The sequence below is a fragment of the Stegodyphus dumicola genome, chromosome 1 (genome assembly GCF_044657685.1).
Source record: "Stegodyphus dumicola isolate Sdum_Otavi_A_Nest chromosome 1, ASM4465768v1".
In the NCBI taxonomy this organism is placed as follows: domain Eukaryota; kingdom Metazoa; phylum Arthropoda; class Arachnida; order Araneae; family Eresidae; genus Stegodyphus; species Stegodyphus dumicola.
The window spans coordinates 257,933,516-257,956,614 of NC_140768.1; the positions used below are offsets into that span (position 1 = coordinate 257,933,516).

General features: G+C 30.3%; 2 protein-coding genes across 5 annotated transcripts in view; one reads left to right on the plus strand and one right to left on the minus strand.

Moving 5' to 3' along the window:
• The window catches only part of LOC118179598 (glyceraldehyde-3-phosphate dehydrogenase 1-like), a 38,018-nt gene extending 16,383 nt beyond the window's left edge, over positions 1 to 21,635 (minus strand). The window contains exons 1-8 of one of the 2 annotated variants that reach the window (XM_035348773.2): positions 21,515 to 21,634; positions 15,581 to 15,615; positions 15,380 to 15,476; positions 12,272 to 12,378; positions 6,781 to 6,871; positions 4,323 to 4,520; positions 2,691 to 2,747; positions 2,499 to 2,593 (exon numbers count right to left, since the gene is read on the minus strand). In XM_035348773.2, coding sequence (XP_035204664.1) covers positions 2,499 to 2,593; positions 2,691 to 2,747; positions 4,323 to 4,520; positions 6,781 to 6,871; positions 12,272 to 12,378; positions 15,380 to 15,476; positions 15,581 to 15,603 — 668 coding nt within the window. In that variant the 5' untranslated portion in view covers positions 15,604 to 15,615; positions 21,515 to 21,634. Of the gene's footprint in view, positions 1 to 2,498; positions 2,594 to 2,690; positions 2,748 to 4,322; positions 4,521 to 6,780; positions 6,872 to 12,271; positions 12,379 to 15,379; positions 15,477 to 15,580; positions 15,616 to 21,514 lie in introns of both variants that reach the window. The other variant, XM_085827364.1, reaches the window with a different exon arrangement.
• A 15-nt stretch (positions 21,636 to 21,650) lies between these two features.
• Positions 21,651 to 23,099, plus strand: part of LOC118179599 (mitochondrial 2-oxoglutarate/malate carrier protein-like) — a 69,425-nt gene continuing 67,976 nt past the window's right edge. Inside the window, exon 1 of one of the 3 annotated variants that reach the window (XM_085827367.1) lies at positions 21,651 to 21,786. The gene's annotated coding sequence lies outside the window, so the exon portion shown is untranslated. The other 2 variants (XM_085827366.1, XM_085827365.1) reach the window with 2 other exon arrangements.

Here is a 23,099-nt window from a genome sequence, read left to right on the forward strand (position 1 = left end):
GGCAGTACTTTAGAAAGTACCGATCATCACACAATATAAAAGCAAAAGTATCTTGTATTATTCCTGCCATATATTAAGGGCCAAACAATAACCTTATACAGTCAAAAGTCGTTAATTCGGACACCCATAATCCGAACCTCAAAGCTCCAAACTTTCTGTGCATGCGTCGCTTTGACGGCTGCGAATATGCGTGTGCGCATGTGCGTTTAATGTATAACGGACGATAGATATAAGCTAAGCTAAAATTATCTAATTCGGTTAATGTTGCAGATTGCATCGTTCCTTAATCTTCGAATTGGATGCGGCTTATTATTTTTTGCAGACTGTTAGAGCAATTTTATAAAAGTAAGCTTGAACTTTCGATTATATTAAATAGAATTTCCAATATATATTTACTAATATGTAAAGGATCTACAAAGCGAAAGTATGTTTCGAAGTCCATTAAACAAAAAGTGGAATTGCTGAAAAAATGGATAAAGGCATATCCTTCATTTTTCTAACCATTCCGAAATCTGTTTATCAATTTCATGCTGCTCTGGTGGGGGGACAGCGCAGCGCACAATGAACTGGAAATTGATCTGTCAGCACTATCCTTATCTTCAGGACAGATGTTTTTATTTTATTCGGCTTATAATTCCTTACTAAATGTAGTATTTCATCTCGATGTACTCCGTCTTTGATATGATTTAAATCAAATTCCTCGTCATTATATTCCCTTCCGATAGCGAAGAAAGAGACACAAAGGTTATTGAAAACGAAAAAATTTCGATTGACAAATTAGTCTGTATTCTCGACACAGCAATTATAGGACTTAAACAGCGGAACTTTGTAACTGAACACGAAATTAAGTCTGTTTATAGAATTAAAGAGAAAGTATTATCACATAAAACGAAGCAACTTAAAAAACTTACATTGAAAGAAATGTTTAATAAAGTAAATAAATATTAAGCTTTTTTTTTTGTAAATTTTGATACCCTTTAGATCATAATTGTTCTTTACTTTATAAGTTACAGTTTCATATTTTTAATTTTATGATTTCTGCATGCCATCTTACCAGATTAAAACTGATAATCTATAACCCAGAAAAATCGATAATCTGAATCGCCGAAGTCCCAACGAGTCCGTATTAACGATTTTTGACTGTACTTCTAGAACACAGCTAAAATAGTTCTGAAAAGGTATAAAGTTTCAAACATCTTACAATTACAGTTAATACATATTGTGTATGCATAAAATATAGATTTTTCTACTTATTTTTTAAACCAGTGTTTCTGTCGCAACCCCTTTTTATCAACAAGATTTTTGCACAACCTCCCCCCCCCAGAACCCCATAATATTCACAAAGATTTTGTGGGACCCCATAAGTATTGCACAAATCAGACACACGCATGAGTGAAACTCAATTTTTCCCACTTGTACTGTAATATACTATTGCAGTTTTAGGTCATTAACTTTAATTTTTAATTTTAAGACATAGAACAATGTCAATATTTTAAATAAGTAAAAGACGAAATGACAGCATCACGTACAAAGCATGGAAAATGAACATTTATATTACAAAAAAGGTGTGTTGAAACTTTTTCGTTTTTTTCTTTGTTTGTATTGTCTTATCTTTATCTATTTTCAGATACATTGTGTAAAAATATTTGGTAATTGTAAAATAATAAATATCAAAATTGCTAAAATTTTTGGCGACTCCCTGCTGCAGATCCCACAACTTCCTTTGGGTTCGCAACCCACAGTTTATGAAATTCTGTTTTAAACTATAACAGCAACTGTCACTTTATTATATGCATTTGAAGAAAACAATTTACATCCATAAATACTTAATATGCCAACCTAGAAGTACTTTTTTTTATACCATTCATGTTCCTGACAAATTCATTACAAGGAATATTTTCAAGACCTACTTTATAAACAGATACAATTACTCGTATAAAAAATATAATTTACCACTATAAAGAAAATACTGGCTTTAATATTTTCCAGCATCCTTCACACTAAAAATACACATTTAAACTTTTCTAATTTCGGTACCTATCAGCTTACCTGGGTTAGTACTGTTACTTATAATTTAATGTTTACAAAACAGCATGATCAAGATTTTAAGCATTCATTTACACATTATGAAATACTTTTTAAACTTTCAAAATGCTTAAAATTATAATTTACTTCAACTACAATGAGAAACTAAAATACATTATATAAAAAGGCAAAAACAGCAAAGCAGTTGAATTTTTCCATATACACACAATTAAATATTTCATTATGGCAGAAAATAAAATTAAATATAAAAAGTGATGCAAAATACTAGACAAAAACTGGAAAAGAGCTTAAAGGAGGGCAAAAAAGTATTGAGAAATTCAAGAACATTTTGCAGCATTTCTTTTCACTTAGATTTTAAATATTCAATAAAGAAACTGCCCAAGAAATGTTTTAAGATATAAACAATGATTAAAGGATGCATACCTACATATAAAAAGCCCTAACATACTCACCCATTAAGGGCAGGAATAACTTTACCGACAGCTTTTGCAGCACCAGTAGAAGCAGGAATAATATTTTGTGCAGCACCTCTGCCATCTCTCCACATCTATGTAATTGAAAATGAGATGTAAAATTTGAAACACAAAAACACAATTTAATTACACAACCTAATTAAAAAAATATTTCTTCTAGATGCAATTTACCTTTGCACTTGGTCCATCTACAGTCTTCTGCGTAGCTGTGATGGCATGCACTGTAGTCTGAATAAAAATAGAAATAGTATGCAAGGCTTGTGTATTATTTGTTTAACTTGTAAAAGTTACAAACATGTATATATAAAAATACTTAAACAAGTGAAACAACATATTTTAAAAGTTAAAATCCGAAGTACATCATTAAATTTTACGAAACATAAAAACTACATATTTATTTCTTAAGATTTTATACACCGATTTAATGTTTGTACTTTTCCTTATTCGAAGGTATATAAATTTTTTTTTATATCGAAGCAAAATTTCAACACACAGACTACTAGACACAAGCACCATATTATGAAAGTTCAGTAAAAGTTACCAACATTTTTATGTACAAATAATGTCACTTCACGTAAAGTTAGCAAATCCAGCTATCATATCAATCAGCCTGGACTTAAATCCTGGGATAAGCACGATCATTTACTAACTGCATAGCCTCTGCAGCATAAGTCCTTTCCAAATGGTACTAGCGAGAGATGATCAATACAAGATCTTTCATCTTGCAGGATGCTCTATCAAAACTAAGATATAATTAAGCAAAGTTTCTGTTACTACATGTACTTTTACCTCAGATTTCCTCATGTTAACTAATAAAGCTGGTCTCTGGTGCCGATATATGAATAAACAAGAATAACTCCTCATAATTACCAGGAGGGGTTTTATTTACATTTTGAATGATCTTATTACATTCCGAAATAGTCAACACTATAAAAATGATACCCAAGTTTAATTATGAATCAACCATTAATTCACACTGCTTGAAATGTAGTTACAAACTGCAAAAAGTCAATTTTGGAAACTTATTTAAATGCTAACCCTTGATATACTGATTCTTTGAAGCAAATAATTTAAAAACCTATCATGAAAAAGGACATGCACAGATTGCAATATGATGAAAATTTGACATGCCAGTACCCATGCCATGCAAAATTTATATTTAACAATCTGAAAATAATAAAATTTTAATGAAATCTGCAAATAAAACACATTAGATATAGAATATTACCCTAAAGTATATAAGTTAAATAAATAACTACCTAGATCTTCCAGAAATTTAACTTTTATAGTAAAAGAAATTAAATTTGAAATAAATCAAAATGAAAGTTAGACAGCAAGGCAATAAAATTATTATAAAATACATTTTATATAATTTTATATTTAAACATTGCATAATTTAAAATTATCTTTAAAATGCATTAAATATACTTGCAATATTAATATAGACTAATAAATACTAAATTAAAAGTTCTTGATTCATAAGTATTTTTCATGCAGATAAATCAAAGTATAAATTATACTTTTTTAAAAATAAATTCAACAGGATATTAAACATAAAAGCATTTTAAATGCATTCTTTATGAAGTTTTTAAGATAATACTGGATAACACCTATCCATAAACATTGAATATTAGCACTTTTTTTTTAAACTTAGGTTCATTTATGAATGTTAATGATATTCATTGCAAGAAACAATGCCTATGATAAAATCATGCCACATGCTATGCCAAAACTTAAATTTATCAAATTACAAAAGTTAATTTATTCTGTATTTAACTATTAAGTCACTGGAGAAATACTAACCATCAAGCCTTCAACTATACCAAAGTTATCATTGATGACTTTTGCCAAAGGAGCAAGGCAATTAGTAGTGCAAGAAGCATTACTGACAATATTCATAGATGGATCATAAGATTCATGATTTACTCCCATGACAAACATTGGAGCATCAGCAGATGGTGCAGAGATAATAACTTTCTTTGCTCCCCCCTCAATGTGAGACTGTAAAGAAATCCTTATTTCAATTAAAAATATCTTAAATTCAAGATTTTGCTCAAGTTAAAAAAAAATAAAAGCAATATTTAATAGTTTTTGTAGAGAATTCCTATCTTATCTTAGGCCCACCAGCGGCCTAGCGGTAAAGTCGCTGAACACTGGTAGTTCGGTCCAAGGTTCGAATCCCGCGAACGGGCTGGCTGCATGGGCGTTTTCGTAGTTTTCCCCATGTGTAACGTGTATATGAGCCAGTTTACCTCAGAAAGTCCTCCACGAAGGCATCCCTCCCCTTAGGCAGATAGCCCTAGTGTGCTTTGCCATAATTAAATACATCACACACCACCTACCTACCTTATCTTAAAAATATTCCTTTTTAAAATTCATTCTATTTAAATATTTAAAAAATATTGCATTTATAATGACAAAATTGTTTTGTTGTAACAAATGTTTGGCAAATATCCCAGAAATAAACACATACATTCCCCCCCCCAATTTGAAAAAGTTTAGTTTATTTGACTATGGCAAAGCACTTGAGGGCTATCTGCCTAAGAGGAAGGATTCCTTTGTGGAGGACTTACTAACACTAGAAAGACTGAAACTTAATATATGAATAACTAATGTGCAAAGAAATTTGTTTATAAATTTTTAATATTATTTACAGTTATATAACAAGTTATTAGTAAATATTAACAATATAAAAATTATTTCACTGGGGAAAATAATTATGCATTATTATGTGTATATTTTTTCAAAATGAAAGTGGAAATTTTTATGTGTAAATCTGCGAATATACTTTTGACATTTTTCACATATATTATTTGTTTTGTTGTCATCAAGTCGTACTTGACAAATTTTGCATCTGTTAGAATGGGTTGCATTTGATTTTTATGGGTCTTTATGTTCCGATGATTCTTTTCTGTCTTGCAGCTCTGTATTCAATGGAAAGTTGTTCTGCTTAGTTGAAACAATTGTTGTATTTGTATTCCTGTCATTTCTTTGTAAAGGATCCAAGCATTTATAGCAACCAAATATAAAATATTGAAAAATATTTAGAGGGGCCATCTACGAGAACTAGCTTTTACTGCATATTTTCTGGCCATTTGGTCCATCATATCAACTCCAAATCTCGTGCTGTTATAAAATTGAATGGATTCTGGTAACTTTTTTTATTACTTTTATCAATTTTCACAAACTTATGCTTAGAACAGTTACTCTTTTATTTGGTTTTGCTCTTATATATTGTAAGAAGACAATTCTCTGATTTATATAGCAGAGTGGGAAAATGAAGCGTGTTATCCTTCATTTGTTTGGCTGATTTGGATATTCTCTTTTGTTTCCTCTAATAGTTCCAACTAGAGTTGTTTGTTTTTTGGCCAATAATTTTGTCGCGAGTGACATGCTAGTGAAAAATTTGTCATGATATTTCTTTCACAGCTTGTATATGGCTTGACAAGTTTCAGAACAATGTGTTCACCGAGATTCGAATAACAAGCACTACTTTAGCTTATTGAGAAACTGCAACTTATTAAGTATACACTCAAACTGACAATTTATCATGTACTTGTATGTTATCATGTGATGGTAATCGAAAAAATGAAAACTTAATTTAATACAGAGCCGAACTGGTCATAAAAGAAACTTAACTTGATTCAATGATAAGAGTCATTTAATTATTTTAAATTTCCCAAGCAGTCAAAATGACTGCTTTTGGGCAATATAGGTAAAACATATATAATATATATATATACCAAAAATGAAAGAAGGGAGGCAACTACAATTATTAATAAATGCATTTATATGTTGTACAAAATGTCACAAAATCCTAAGTAATTGTGTCATTATATATACTTAATTTTTTTAAATTGAAATTAAAAAGCAGTCAAAATGACTTCCTTCGGCAATCTAGTGCTAAGGGAAACTGGCTCGTATACACGGCACACATGGTGAAAACCACGAAAACGTCCATGCAAGCCAGCTCATTCAACTGGGATCAAATGCAGGTTGAGCTACCAATGTTCAGTGATTTTACAACTCAGCCGCTGGTGGGCACTTTATTTTAAACAATAAAATAAATTACTGTTAAAAATCCAATGCTATAAGATGTTCAAAATTTTCCTCATAATAAAAGAAAAAATTAAAATAAAAAAACTATTTCTGCAAATTTGATACTTATACAGAAAAATTACTAATAAAATCTGTTTAATTGTACATTAAACAGATTTTTAGTAATTTCATTAGTAGATTATAAAACAATTCCTTTACTCACATTAGCCTTTTCAAGAGTAGTGAACACACCTGTAGATTCAACTACATATTCAGCCCCAACTTTACCCCATGGAATACTGCTTGGTTTCATTCTAAAGACAAAATATTATTCATGAAATTTAAAATACAAGGAAAAGCTTATTCATTAGAACAGAAAAAGTTTGACTTTGAATTAGCTATATGTAATCAGTATGTTAAAATTAAACAAAATTATATTAACGTAGTAATTAAGAATTCCTTAGACATTTGCCGAAATAAGATCTAAAATCCAGATATCCAATATCTGGAATGATCCAAAATCCCCTGGTCGATCTCTGGACCAACCTCTTACATGTTTTACGCATGCACATTTGACTTTTTTTCATAGCAAACAGCATGAAGAGGTCCATCTGCACTACATAAAATACCTCCATATTGACAAAACAATCATTTATCATAAATCCGTATGATCAATAATTTTTCTCCATAGCTGCCTTTTTTACTTGGCATGTACCTGAAAACTGAACATTCTATATTGAAAATTGACATCTACTGAAAAATTTATATTGCTGATACAAACCTGGCAATTAATTTTTTGCTTTCACCATATGACTATCAACACATGGTAGCTTGAGAAATGACACGTGCAATCATGTCCAAACATTTTTTTTTTTCTTTAATTTTTGCAACTGAATAACGAACAGCAGGATAACCTTTGATATAGAAATCACGTTTGCCCATAATTACAGACTTCAGCTAACTGCACTGTAAAGTGTTGATAAAGAGAAATTTCATACAAACATTTTTTCCATATGAAATAAAAAAAAAGAAAATCGGTTTTATAAATCATACTAGGCACAAAGATTACATTTAATGATATCTGAATGGCGAATAATTTGTTATTCAGGTAAGTCGAAGATCAGTGCCAGAGCTGGTGCAGCCAAACAGCGTGACAGAATATATGGTAAGCAAAGTTTTTAGAATTTAAAGAAGCATCAAGCAACAAAACTAAGAGACAGGAAAATCTTTAGAATATAGAAAAGGTACCTGGCTGCAAAAGTTTTAGAATCTAAGATTTTCAGAAGCTGCACCAGGTCACAAAATGTGTAAGAATAAGTAAAGCCCTGAATAAGTATGTTGGAAATAAAGCATCAAGCTAATGACTAAATTAATATAATTCAGTTAACTTTGACAGTGTGAGATAAAAGCAAGGTAAAATTTCATGAAATGAATAAATTACATCTTTACTTTATCATACTTTACTTCCTTGACATGCTGGAATGTCAAAAAAAGATATGTATATTTACAGATACTGACATGCTCCTCTTTCTGATACTCAGTTAAATTATGAGGAACCAAATGGTAAACTAGTTTTTTTACGTGCAATTCTTCAGGAATAATTTTATATATGGCAGCAGATTCAATTTTAAGATTCTTCTGCATCATTTGGTAAATGCAGAGATTATAATCTATTACATATTCCGCATAACAGACACATTATCCAGAATTACTGCCGACAATGGACTTCCAGTATGATCTTCCTCCTGAAGAGTCGACACCTCATAAAATTCTGTAAACCATTTGAATGCTGAAACCACACAATGTACCTTCATTTCTACATGCTAATTGTGAATGTTGAATGCATTATTCGATTTAATTTCACTTTAAAAGTTCGCTTTGGGACTAAACAATGGAGGTTCTGTGACAAGCTGACCACTTGTCCATGCGACATGCACAAGCACCCCAGGGCCCATAATCCAGAAAATAGATTTCAGAACACTGCGGGCCATGACTCTTAAGGGCTGTTTGCACTACCAAGTTTATTTTCATTTTCACAAAAATAAAGCAACTTAAATAACTTATAGTACTGGTCTTGTGCAACAGCCGTGGTGAGAATGCAGATTTGGTGCATTGGCGAGAAATCAACATTCGTGGTTACCGATTTGAACACGCACATTTCTTCTAAAGTTAAATACAATTTTTTGTTTATACTCAGTTCATATTTCACATTTCTTCAGCTATTGAAAGTTTTGCTTTTAGAATAAAGCAGTTTTTCAACGGTCTCAAATATGCGCAAACGCATTTCCTCTACCTCTTCGATTAAAAAATAATGGTTCTTTGTGCATGGCCCCTAGTTCATGTTTCTTTGGCTAATGAAAATTTTCACTTTTAAATTATAATGGTTTTCATCAATTATTTATCATGTTTATTATGTTCAATCTACCATCAACTGGAAAAGAAGCTTTTTTTAAAATTACTTTTTAAACACAGAAAATGTATTTTACCAAAAGAAAGAATTTGTGAAAATGGGCATTGTACACAATTATATGTAAATAAAGAAACCATTTGACAATGCAATGTAAGCAGCTATAAGAAAAGTCTTCATGCTGAGAATTGGTTTAGTGGATCGAAAAGATTCTTTCTTACAGCGCTATTGGGATAAACAAAATGGCAAAACAAAAAGCACAGAGGTACAGCTTGCTATCATGTGGAGTCCTATTCAGCACATTCATCTTCAGTCGCCAATTAGGCCACAATAATGTGTTTCGAACATTATTAGCAGCAACTGCTGAACTGTGGGCACTATAAAGAGTTTGTAAAAAATTAATTTTCCAGTTTGCATGCGATTTTTTAATAAATTATTAATACTATAATAAATAACAAAATTTATGATTTTATTCGAAAATAAGCACGAGTTTTTTGCAATGAGAAATTGCTATACCGACAGAGTGCAAATAAATTTTTTTCTTACACATGCGCAAATTTGTAATTGTTTTTCCACCACTGCCGAAACATGCCAAATCAACATTCTTGACAGGGTTGCTATCCAACTTATAATGAAAGACATGTTTAACCACTTGTGCTAAAATGATGTGCCATGCATGTCAAGATGCTTTTGTCTCAAACCATGTCAATAGGCATTTATTGCAAAAATGAAAATAACGTGGTGCACACGTCGCCTAACAACGAGATTGTTTATTTCTCGAGTTGCAGCTCTCAATTGCACTCACAGACGCGGAGCGGCGTAAATGAGACACTTTACCAACTGTTATATTGTGGTGCACGGCACCGCATCCGTGAAGTTTAGTCGCAGCACAAGTGGTTAATAATACAGCAAACAAACATTGACTATTTTAGAAAATTTGATTACCATAAAGTTACATAAATGCTTCATTATTTCATAAAATCATTTTTAATTTCCTAATTTTTACATGTCATCCGACTAGACTAACTGATAATCTAACATCTAGAAAAATCCCAAATCTGGAATTGCCAAAGTCCTGATGAGTTCAGATCTGACTTTGTACTGTATACATTATAACACTGTTTTTTTCCATTTTGAAATAAGTTCTCTTGTTTTAAATGATAAATTATAAAAACAGATGAACTCATTCTCCAAATTGCTTAAAAATATAAGTAAACTACAAAGAGTATTTTCTATTAATTATAGATATTTTAACTGGTATGATTGCACATAATAGAAAGTGATACATAAAATACAATGGTGCAGAATATGGAATTTTTAAAAGGAAAATAAAAACAGTAGCTTATTCTATATTCCCAAGCTGATAAAAATCACAATTCATAATTAAAAAAGGAGGAATCATTATAATTGTTATAATCTGTCAACAGATAACACTGCAAGACATACCGATACAGAATGCAGAATAAGAACAATGCATGTAACAGCAATGTGTTTAGATCTTCCAGCATGAGAACAAATATATATGTGTAAATAAAATGTTACGAACAGATTAAAATATAAATAATAGTATATGATCAAGTTAATTTTAAGAGCAAGTTAATATATTTGAAATACATTTGTCATCTTGCATCTAATCTTTAAAAAGGTTAAATATCCAAATTTTTTAGTTCCACTAAAGCATATTTTCTAAAATTCGAGATCTATACCAATATTTATGAATCTGGCAAGTTGTTACACAACTATCACCACCTTAAAAAAGCAAAAATGCCATGCCTCTTGATATGCTTGATAAACATTGCTCAAGATCAAAAATCTTCACAATTACATTTAGCAAACTTTTGTTTTTTGACTGAAAAACCACATTAACATTTTTTTGTAGTTTGACAATAACGCCTATCGAAGTTTATGCTATTAATGTTAAAGCACCTCAATACTAAACAAATTTATAATAGAAAAATGGGTACTATTCCGTTTCGAGGACCGTAAAAAATCGCCAAACTATTGTTGATGCCAGTGCTACCAAAAATAAGAAAGGAAGTATAATAGTAAATAACTATCTAAAGATTATTGTTTTAAGTTATATAAAAGGTTAATTTTATATAATGCTTTTTTATTATTATAATTTAATATAAAAACGGCTAAACATAACTGAATGGAAGCATAAGAGTAACTATTTCAAATCATTATTATAATTTATATAAAAAAAGGCTACCAAGTTATCACTAAAGCATAATTTCATCTCGTTGGTTGTTCAAGCATAATATTCTATAATGAATGATGCCTTTTCTTTGAAAAAATTCTATTGCAGACTGTTTTCATGGACAATTCCAAAATTGTTAAGTCCATAGGATATCAAAAAAGGATTTAAAAATTAAACTAGTATTTCAATGGCGTCTTAAGAAATATAGAACTATCAAAACTTGCACAATTTGAAATCAGCCTGTACGCTAGATTTGGCGCTTTTGCGCATATATTTTCGCTGCATTTTTTTACGGTCCTCAAAACGGAATAGTACCGAAAAATTATATGCACTAAAATCAAAAAGCTGTAAACTGGCTAGCAACTATGAAGAACATTTGCAAACTGACTGACAACCAAGTTTTCTCCAAGCTAATGTATGGGAGTCAACAGCCATTTTCAGATTGGCAGATCAGCGAGAATTCTATACAAGATCGACCAACCAGCAAATTTTCTATTATGAATTATCCCTTTTCTTTGAAAAATTCCAATTCTATTGCATATATTTCATTCTTTGACAGTTCTACAAAGTTATGGAAAAATTCAAAAATTAAACCGGTATTTCAAACGAGACTTGAAAAATCTAGAATCATCTAAATTTATGCACAGTTTAAATACCTAAATTTACAAGCAATTTGCAGTTAAATGGGCAAATATGCTAGAATTGGTGCTTTTATGCATATATTTGCACTGCAATTTTATATTGCTGGATAATAAAACTGTACCATGTAAAACACTTTTTTCAAAATATCTCCTGTACCGTTATTCTCCCCATGTAGCACAGCGATTTTGTTTATAAACTGAACTGCACAAATTCAGCTCCGAATTTATTCCACATTACCAAGAGGTCAAAAACAGACATACTATGTGCATACCTGGATTGCCATGCAACTATTTTCAAGACATATTGCCTTGCTTTATGAGAATACTTTTCATTAGTTTTCAGTAAGAATGTGGATAGTATTAAAAAAAAAAAAAAAAAAAAAAAAAAAAAAAACCCACCAGTTTCATCAAGTATTCTGAAAAGCAATTTTAAAATACTTTTCGGAAACTTTAACACTAAACTTACTCTTGGAAGACGTGGATCTTATGCCCTTCAACAACAAGCATGCCCCCTTCTTCATGAACATCACCTTTAAAACGGCCATGAGTGGAATCATATTTGAACATGTAAACCTACAAAAATGTTTAAAAACCATGAGTTTTATTTCTTATGAAAAATTTTAAGAAAGACTACACTTTAATAACAGTATTATATTATGAAACACATGATCTGTCATTCGGAATTGAATATGTCAGTAAAAAACTAGTGTTAATTATCTGAAACTTTTAGTTCAAATGATTTAAGTAGACAAGTTTTATATAAAAATAACAGCAAATATGAAGATTTCTGAAGAAATCTTATTTTTTAATGCTAACAGACATGTTTATATGTAGACAAATACTAGAATAATTTAATGTAGAAAAGATACAAGGATGATAGAAAAATAGTCACTGCTGAAAAAATAAAAACCTTTCAAATTAAAGAAGCAATGTAAAAATATATAGAAAAATAACAAATTTAAAAAGAAATCAGTTAATTAGAAGAGCCATATGTTTCACACTTAATATAATTTCTAAATGTATGCTTTTTTGACAAATTATTTCCAATAACTAATGATCAACCTATTCAGTTAATAGACGTTTTAAAATGAGCAACTATTTTCACAACATTATTTAATTCAGCCATTTGCATGCCCTAGCAGAATAATTGGTACTTTTCTGTTATCAGGATCATATTCAGAAATGTGCATTTTTATGTATGCATAAATATATGTAGGTACGTATATACACACACACACACACACACACAGATGTGCATTACATACATTTCCGAATCCGGTCACGATAACAGAAGAGTACCAAATAATCTGCAATAATGATTTTCCCTTGCTAATAATGATGAGATATGTAAATTTTACCAAAGAGCTTACATATTACAAGAACAAAAAATCAAATTCAAGTAAAATGCTTCACTTTTTGCAAAAACCGAATATACAAATAATCATGCATCAACATACAGCATAATTTATGCCAGAAGCTGCCATACATTATTCTCTTTTTTTCTGAGAGGTTCTAAGGATAAGCAATTTTTCAAAAAAGTTTCTATACAAGGGTTTAGATTAAATTCTTTTACATACTTGCCACATGAGGAGATGATCATGAGGTCTGAAATATGTTATATAGTCCAAGACCTTTATTTGATGAAACATTAATACCCAACAAATTTATTTAAAAACAGATCTAATAGTTTATTGGTATTTATCAAATCCTGTGTGGGTTATTGATATTTCTGACTTCACGAAAATAATTTTCGAGAAGAGAAAGACCAACATGATTATGACATGCAAGATCGGCACCTATCTGAAAATATACACATAAACGAAAAGGACATGGGGATCACAAATTAGATACCCTTAAAGCTCACCACTGCTTGTAACAAATCGTGAAACAATACATTTGATATTCTTTCTTCATTGACAGTTTTCAAATATAGAATCAGTAAATTAAACAAAACTTTTAATGTGCAGTAATGCAAGATATCCGATTACCATTCAGGCCTTATCATTAATAAATATTTCTATTCTAAATTTAAAATTCAGATTACTACGACTTTTAAATAAAACTGTATAGGGATTATATTTATTTTAACTAATATTTTAAATTTTAAGTTCAGACTTTTCTATAAGCCTTCAATCCCTTAATTGTCAGTACCAGAATAGTTAAATGTTGTAACGCGCGTGAACGCGTGCAAATTTTACATGTTGAAGGAAGAAGTTAAAAGCTGAGTTGCGATAGGAGAAAGAATTAGGCTTTAGCTGCCGTCTCTGTTGTAGGGACATTTGCTCATTGCTGGTTCAAGGGGCTTAATTTGCATTACTTTGCTGCCACTAGCTTAGAAGGAAGTTGAAATTCAAGATCTCATTGAGCCCCATATTTTAGCACTTGTTAAACATTTCAACTTTTAATTTTCAATTACCTGATTTTCAGTTACCGCCCAAGTAGAGGCGAAGTTTGTTAATGTCAAGTTGACGCATTGTAAATTTTAAAGATTAATAAAGGGTTTTAACCCTTCTTTGTAGTTTCCTGCTACTCCCTATATCCAGATAGATTTTTAACTAACCTGGACTCTACAACTGAATAAGGAAAAACTAAACATTACTTGCTAATATGGATAAGAATCATGCATTACACTTTTAGGCATGTAATATGGAAATGGCATCCCATACAAATATATAAATAAACTTTACTGTTCCTATAATTATCAAGGTAGACAGTTGCTAATCAACATGAAAAATTCCACACACCACAAAATAATTATAAAGTTTGAACCAACGCAAATGAATAACACTTTCTAAATCTCTCAAAATATTACACAGTTGCAAGCTACACATTAACCATCTAACCAGAATCTAGAATACTTTTTGTGATATCTGCAATATCGTATATACATGTGCATATTAAAATAGGGCAATATATTAAAAATACACAAATCCCAGTATAAAATACCAGGAGAATTTTTACATTACATCAAGAAAATAATCTCATAGCAGTTTGAGGACATTTGTGCTTTCTTAGCAAAAACCCTGGCCAGTCAGAAGGTTTAAGATATTCTTTTACATTAAAACTTAATTATTGCATGTGAAAAAATTACTCCAATTTATCATTTCTAGATTCAGTTGAATAATTAGTGAAAATTTTTTGTCACCAGGCCTAGTTCTCAATATTTTCAGAACTCTAAAGAATTGGCAAGTTTATGTTGCATATAAACTTATTTCAACACTCATTACTGATGAGAATTTATTTTGCAGCAACTTTTGAAAAAGGTTTTCGCAACCTACGCTCAAAGAAGGCTTATGTTGCACTTCCTCGAGTCACTAGTACTTTAAATATTTGAAAACTATTTCATTGCTCATTGAATATATACTCACATCTTTCAGTTTTATATTAAATACAAAGTCTTAATCTTTTAGAAGTAAATTGATTGGAGCTTTACAAAATTTATTAAACCTTCATTAAGCATCAAAGTTTCCATTTAAAAAACAAGTGGTTCAAGAGAAACTTACTGAAGAATCTTAATTAAAATGTACAGCAGAAAGGAAAATTAAAAATTTAAGGGCAAATTTAAGACACTAACCATGTATTTGACATCAATGAAAGGATCATTCACAGCAACTACATTAACTCCTTTTGCAAGAGCAGCTCTGAGTACGAGACGTCCAATACGTCCAAATCTGAAAAAAATTAATTGTTATTAATTATGTGTATGTCCATTATTTTAATTTAATTATTATCAAGTTAAATATAATAAATTTTCAAATATTCATAAGTTACATACCCATTAATTCCTACCTTGGCCATGCTTGTTCAAATCTATTAAAGAAAAGGAAAATGTTAAAAGCACCAAATATTATTTAATTATAATATTTTAACCATTCAACCTTCTGTGCAGACTGCACACTTTTATAAATCCATAATATTAGTTAGCCTTCTGTTTTGTACACTTTATTCCCTTCCAAATAATTTGCAATTTTTCACGTTGTTTTAAGAACTAGCTGCCTACAGTAATTATAATATATTAAAAAATATTGATATTTTTAATTAATCTGATTTAAAAGTAAGAAAAACCATTTAGGAGCCGAGTTTATTGCTTTAAAACTAATTGGTTTGTTAATCTAATAAAGCAACAGATTAAATTTGAAAGTTAAATATTAAATATCTTACACTTTGCCAAATAGCAACATAGTGGCATATGGAAGATAAATGTATTTTATTTCTAGCAGTGGCAACAAGCAGCTTTTAATAACAGCATGTTAAATTTAAAAGATAGTCTTACATTTTGCCAAATGGCAACAGAATGATGCATGGAAGATAAAAATGTTTTATTTCGAGAAGTCTCAAGACACCTTTTAAAATCGACAAGTTAAGAATACCACAAAATAATGATAAAGTTTGAACTGACACAAATGAATAAAACTTCCTAAATCTATGAAAATATTACACGGTTACAAGCTATAACATTAACCATCTAACCAGAATCTAGAATACTTTTTGTGATATCTGCAAGATCCTATATATATGTGCATATTAAAATAGGTCAAAGAAATTAAGGCAATATATAAAAGTACATAAATCCAAGTATAAAATACCAGGAGAATTTTTACATTAAAATCAGGAAAATCTTTTCTCATAGCAGTTTGGGGAAATTTGTGCTTTCTTAACGAAAACCTGGCCGGTCAGAGGGTAAAGATATTCTTTTACATTAAAACTTAATTATACATGTGAAAAAGATTACTATTTATTACTGGCATCAGATTTACCAACAGGTGGTCTAAGGAAATTACCAACAATGAAATATTACAAAGAAGAATTAAACATGACTAATCTTACTGTTAAACAATGAAAAAAATAAGAGAAAAATATATACACGAGATAAAATCATGAAAATAAAAACAGGTGATGAAGGCTTAAATGTAGAGACTGATAAAAGTCTGTTCTTGAAAAGAAAACATCACCTGTGTTTGCCAGGAAATTAAATCTTTTTTGTTACAGTGTTCGACTGAAAAGCCAAGATTTAAAATACAACCAGAGAAAATAGCAAAAAAGGAACGACCAGTTTATTACGATGCATGGGCTGCCTATAACAGAAGAATTCTTAAAAAGCCAGTTTTCAGCTTTTAATATGAACTACAAATTCAGTTTCGTGAATCCACATTCCGAGTTCACACATAAAATATGTGGATAAGAGGTTCTCAAAAATAACAGACAAGAAACATAGGAATATAGAATACACTATTTGAAGTCATACTTAGCAGAGTTCATGCAACGGCAGATAATTACAGCTTCGGGTGGGGGGGAAAAACTTTTCGAAGCTAATGCTAAACATTTTCCATTTAAAATTAATAACAAATGACATCAATTCACTTCCAAAAATTAGGCAATTCTTCTCTGTGAACACTTTAGTGCTGTAAAAATTTTATAAATCAGTTATTTAGACTTGTTCTTAAAATGTCTACAAGATATATGTATAGAAAAAATGAAATCCAGAATTTTCATATTTAAGACTATCACCTTTAAAATAAAAATTAAATTCTAAATGTCTAGAATATTCCCCACAGCAAAAATATTTTTTAATAATGCTAAAAATACAACACAGATATTAAATAAAACAATAAATAACTTATACTAGAGTCTACTGTAATACTACTGCAAAATAAACATTTATGCAGTGTGATGAAAAGAAAAGTCAATCTTCTAGTTCCACAATACAACAAGAAGATATGGATTATTTAACATAAATAAACATATAGTTGATTAATACATTACACTGCAAGATTATCCAATAAATTCAAGAGACTGTCTATAAAAAAAAGTTAACACTTATTCTGGTCGAACTTACTTTTATTTGACAAAAACACTCGAAAGTTGGTTAAGTCACTGAAAAAATTCAGAGTTTTGTAAATATAATAAAATTCTTTCCATAATATTTGAACTCAAGACAGAAGAGAAACATGCCAAAATAATAATTAGCTTCTGTTTAGCAGAGATTTTAATCAAGACTATCGATTTAGGGGGCAAACAGGTACAGGTCTCTTTTCACCAGGAGCAAAGAACTCGGATGCTCCTGATGAAGAGGAACTTGTAGCATTTGCCTTCGAAATCAATAGAATCTTGGCTATACTAAACCCACAGTTGTAGCTTTCCCAATATTTGAACTATTTAAAAAATATATTTTTTTTAAGATTTTAGAAATTTACATATTATCTTCTAGAAAGTTAAAGTCATTCTTATATTAAAAATCAATACATATTACTTTTGCATCAAATTTATCCAAATAAATTTAAAATAATGAAAGCAACTATGATAGTTACTAAAAACTGATTATGTTAACCGACTTAATTCCCAAACAGGATACTTTAAGCTAGTTTGCATAATGAGGTCAAATATGTCAATCCAAAAATTTGCTCAGGATCATGGCATCATGAGAACAATAACAGGATACTCAAACTTCATACTTTGAAAGGTGTGTGTGCAAAGAACACTAGGGCTATATGCCTATGGGGAGGGATGCCTTCGTGGAGGACTTTCTAAGGGAAACTGGCTCGTATACATGTTACACATAGGGAAAACCCCGAAAACACCCATTTTAATTACATTTTAAAAGTAATTTTAACTTTCGTTACATTAGGTTAAGTAAGGTAAAACAACTTCAAGCTATTTGCCTAAGCACAAGGATGCTTAATAGAGCACTTTTTAATGCTAACTGGCTCATATTTGCATTGAACAAGGAAAACTCCATAAAATTGAATAGTCAGCCAGTCTGCTAAAATTTGATCCTAGATCAAACTACCAGCATAAAGCTACCTTGCTGCTCGGCCCTTGAAAAGTTAATTTTCTGGCAAGATTTTTGACAAAAAGCGAGATATTTTAAAACGCTACCATAATACCTTAAATATGTTTTTTACCACATACCTTAATATGTTTTATGCCTATGTTTTACCTAAATAATTTATGTATATTTCTTTTAAATCATAACTGCACACATAACCCTCAGAGTGCATATCTAAAAACACTGTTGCATCAAAATTATTACTTGAAACATAAGTTTGTTAGAGTTGACTTTAGGTTACCCCTTTTATTATTATAGCTAAATTGCCATTTCATTTATCGCCAAGTTGTCTCATTTATAACAACATGAGTAGTTGAATGCTAGTTGAAAGGACTTTCTAATGGAAACTGGCTTGCATACACGTTACATATGGGTAAAACCACGAAAACGCCATGCAGCCAGCCCGTTTGTGGGATTTGAACCTCGGACCAAACTACCAGTGGGCAGCTGGTGGGCTCAGATGTCTTTTACAAAAAAATCTCCAAAACTGATCAATATTTTATTTTGCCTTAAACAAAATCAATCTCATGCATTCAGCCTATTCAGCTGTTGGGATTAAAATACAGAACCTTTTTATTTTATCTGTTTGGCCACTAGGTACACATTTACATCCAGTTATAGCATTAAGTAAATAACAAATCTCGTGGCTAAGTTAACATTTAGGAAATATCTCATTAGGAAAATTACAGAAACTGTTTTTCAATTTATCTTTACATTTAGTCTGTATCTTAATATGATTAAATATAGAAATACTGATAAATTAGTAAGAACTAAAATATTCAACATTCTATCACTAATGGCAACTGGCACATTGCAGTCTTTCAAAGGGAATTTTTTTTACATTTGAATGTCATTATTTTAGAAGGCAAATTTTTTTCTGGTAAATTTGCAAAAATAAGGCGGTTTTTGTTGTTTGACTTCCAAATTAGATTAGGCTATTTAATTATGTCAAAGTCTCGAGAGCTATCCGTCTAAGGGAAGGGATGCCTTCGTGGAGGACTTTCTAAGGGAAACAGGCTCGTATACACGTTACACATGGGGAAAACCACGAAAACATCCATGCAGCCAGCCTGTTCGCGCGATTCAAACCTCAGACTGAACTACTAATGTTCAGCGACTTTAACGCTGAGTGCTGGTGGGCCTGTTTGATTTCTAAAATAATCGTTGTTCAGAGTGTTATTTTAACCTAAACTTGAAAGTCAATCATCATATCCTACCGCAATATCACCATCATCAGAATAACACAATACATAAATCTATTTTATTTAATTGGTTTCTACAATATGGTAGCATACTTATAATCACAGCTAAATGAATCTGTAACAAGTTTTATGATTTCTGGGTATATAAGATATTACCAAGCAAGATTTCAAAAGACTTTGGTTCTTTAATTTGCAGTACTAATTTAAAGGAAACATGTTCAATTCAAATGAATTTCGCAGGTTTCATAAAGAGCCAATTTCCAGAAATTGCATCTATGACAAATTAAATATTAAATATGTTGGAACAAAATATAGTGAAATGTATCATAAACCCCCCTAGAATCTTTTTAAAGCATTTGAAAAGCTTATTTTCATCAGATGAAATAATGAATCATTTACTCTCATGCTAGAACTATAAGGAATTTAAAAATAGAAGAAAAAGAAAAATTTGCATATTTTTCAGAAAAATATAAGTAAGGAGAAAAATGACATTTTGGCTAATACATATTTTTACCGTTTCATGCAATTAATAACAAAAGGCAATCCTGAAAGGAACTTCCTAAATGCTTATTTTTGCACTGAATACTTTCTAGCCTGCAAATTATTTGTGTATTGTATGTGGTTTTCATTCTAAATCATGAAATTTTAGAGGGTTTTTAAGTATGAGCTGCAGAAGAAAACGAAAAGTTAGCTTCACTAATTAAAAAATGCAATCTGCAAAATTTGTGCTAAATGAAAACAAATAGTTTGTGAAATTCAATAAGGATATGAAAATATGCTACAGTAATTACATATTCTAATGACATATGATAAAAATAATTGAAAAAAATTAGTATAATCATGACCTCTACTGTCACATTTAACCTTCACATTTCCTGTCACTTTTTATCAATTCAATGAAATAAGCAAGATCAGATGGAATATGGAGCATTGCAATGCTTAAATGTACGAAGTATCAACCAGCGATTAATTAAAACGTTTCTTTAGGGTTTTGAAGTCATCAGACCAGGATTTAAAATAACGGATGGGTTACAAAGAGAGGGACTTACATCATCAGAAGAGATTTTAAATAAGGAATTGGTTATAACAATTAAGTGTATTCAATACCAACATAAGGAAAACATTTTAAACTTTCAACACTGAAATAAATGGTACTTTCGAAATTCATTACCGTTAAATAAACCTATATACAAATGTCTATTGATACATACTCGATGAACTTGAAAATTAATAACAAAATTTTATATCTCTGATGAGAGCCCTCAGAAAGCGCTTAACACGTTATATATGTCACCAAAGTTAAAGATTATTCTAATACACAAATTTTGAAATCAACTGCAACTTGCTTCCAAATGACATTCGGCTCCTAGCAACCAACCGGCATTAAATTATAACACGAGATCTCTCGTGAACTGAAAACACATCGCACCTGCAGATTTACAGTTGATACCAATGTAAAGTAAATTTCTATTAAACATATTTTTTTCAAAAAATAAAAGGAATTGGGTTATATATTCTAAGCCACGACGGCAAGTGTGAAGTTTTTATACCGGCAACTGAATTCAATCGTATTTAAGTTACTTTTCATGCTTTCACTCATAACTACATCTCAACCCGCTGAAACTTTCAATATGAAAACGGAACTAAAGGAGGTCCTTTAAAATTTAAAGGAATTACTTACGATTTGCACGTAGCGTTACAAGACTACTGTTCACTTGCAAATAACCTTGTGAAGGTCAAAACATCAAATTCAGCGCATATATATACCGTATGTACTCTCGCACGCAGTAATGCCTCAGGGCGTGGTTAATTGGCGAAAGTTAGCATTTATGTGCTTACGTTACCAATCTTTTTGGAGTTATATATTTACCGACTTCTTTAAAAAAATTGTTTAATTTTCTCAAATGCGTTTTTCTTGCAATATAATCAATGAATTTGAATAAGAACTTTGGGGTAACTAATCTGTCGGACAATTTGAAAATTTTTTAAACACATAAATTAACTAAAATTTGCTTCATATATTTTTTTTGTTTTGTGAAATCCTGATAGCATATTTTACTACATGTCATATGATTTATTTTAAAGCTTTCAACATGTTTTAACAATGAACATTTGACTTTGGCACATAGTTTCAAACTTGGCGACTTTTTTATTTTAAATACACGTTTGTCGTTTCTCTGCTCACGTTACGGGGAACGGGGATAAGTAAAGTAACCTACAATGACACCTTGAAGCTTGCTTAAGGTCAAAGTTTTTAAAGAAGTAAATTACTTGCACGTGTTCTATTCTTTCACAAAAAAGAAGAAAGAAAAGGGGGGACAGAAATAAGCATAGTATCTAAGTTTGAATTCTTATCTCGAAACTAATGACATCTGAATTAAAGTACCAATATTTAATAGATTACGAAATTCAGTCCAAGTATTTTGTGTCCTCACATTCATCACTCGTAAGCTGATTACAAGGATTACGGACAAAATTCATGTTCTCGTAATCAACTTCAAATAACCGTTCTATTAATGTTTAATTTTTCGTGAGGTTTACAGCTTGTGAGTATCAACTTGTCGTATATATTCGTGTTTTAAAAATATTTTGAATGTAATCAAAGTACTATTTGCAGTAGGAAATCCATTAATTAATCATATGCTATTTAAATGTACAATTATTTCCATATATAAGCTGGCCTATGTATCTGGTATAACAATGCTAGTTGCTTTGTTAGTTTGGTAGATTCATAGTATAAGCTATATGTGTATCATATGGTGCAGATCTTTAACCAAGTTATAATGATGCCTTTACATGATCATATAAAAAACTTGTCAAAATTGTAATCAAATCGCGTTTTTTACCATTTATCTTTCAGATGTTACTAAAATAGGATATTTTCGTTGGTATTTTCTTTTAGCGAATATCGGATAGTGCTACTATTTTCTTCCTCATAATAAATTTTTGTAGTGTATAAAATTCTATTCTTAAATCTTTTTATCACAGAGAATTTTTAAATGTGTATAAATTGTATATTCCTATTAACAGTTTAAGATAATTATAAATTTTATCATCATTTAACTTTCCTGCATTCGAATTATTTGGTATTGGTAAATTTTATATGCTTTCATTTGACCTGCTGTAATAGTTTTGATATATTCTTTCTGTTTTATTATCATTGCCAAATGTAGATTGGTAGATTTTAGTAATTAAGAAAATTTTCACTTGCATTATTTTACTATTAATTTGAGAAAACTTATATTTTTTTTAAATGAGTTTTTTCG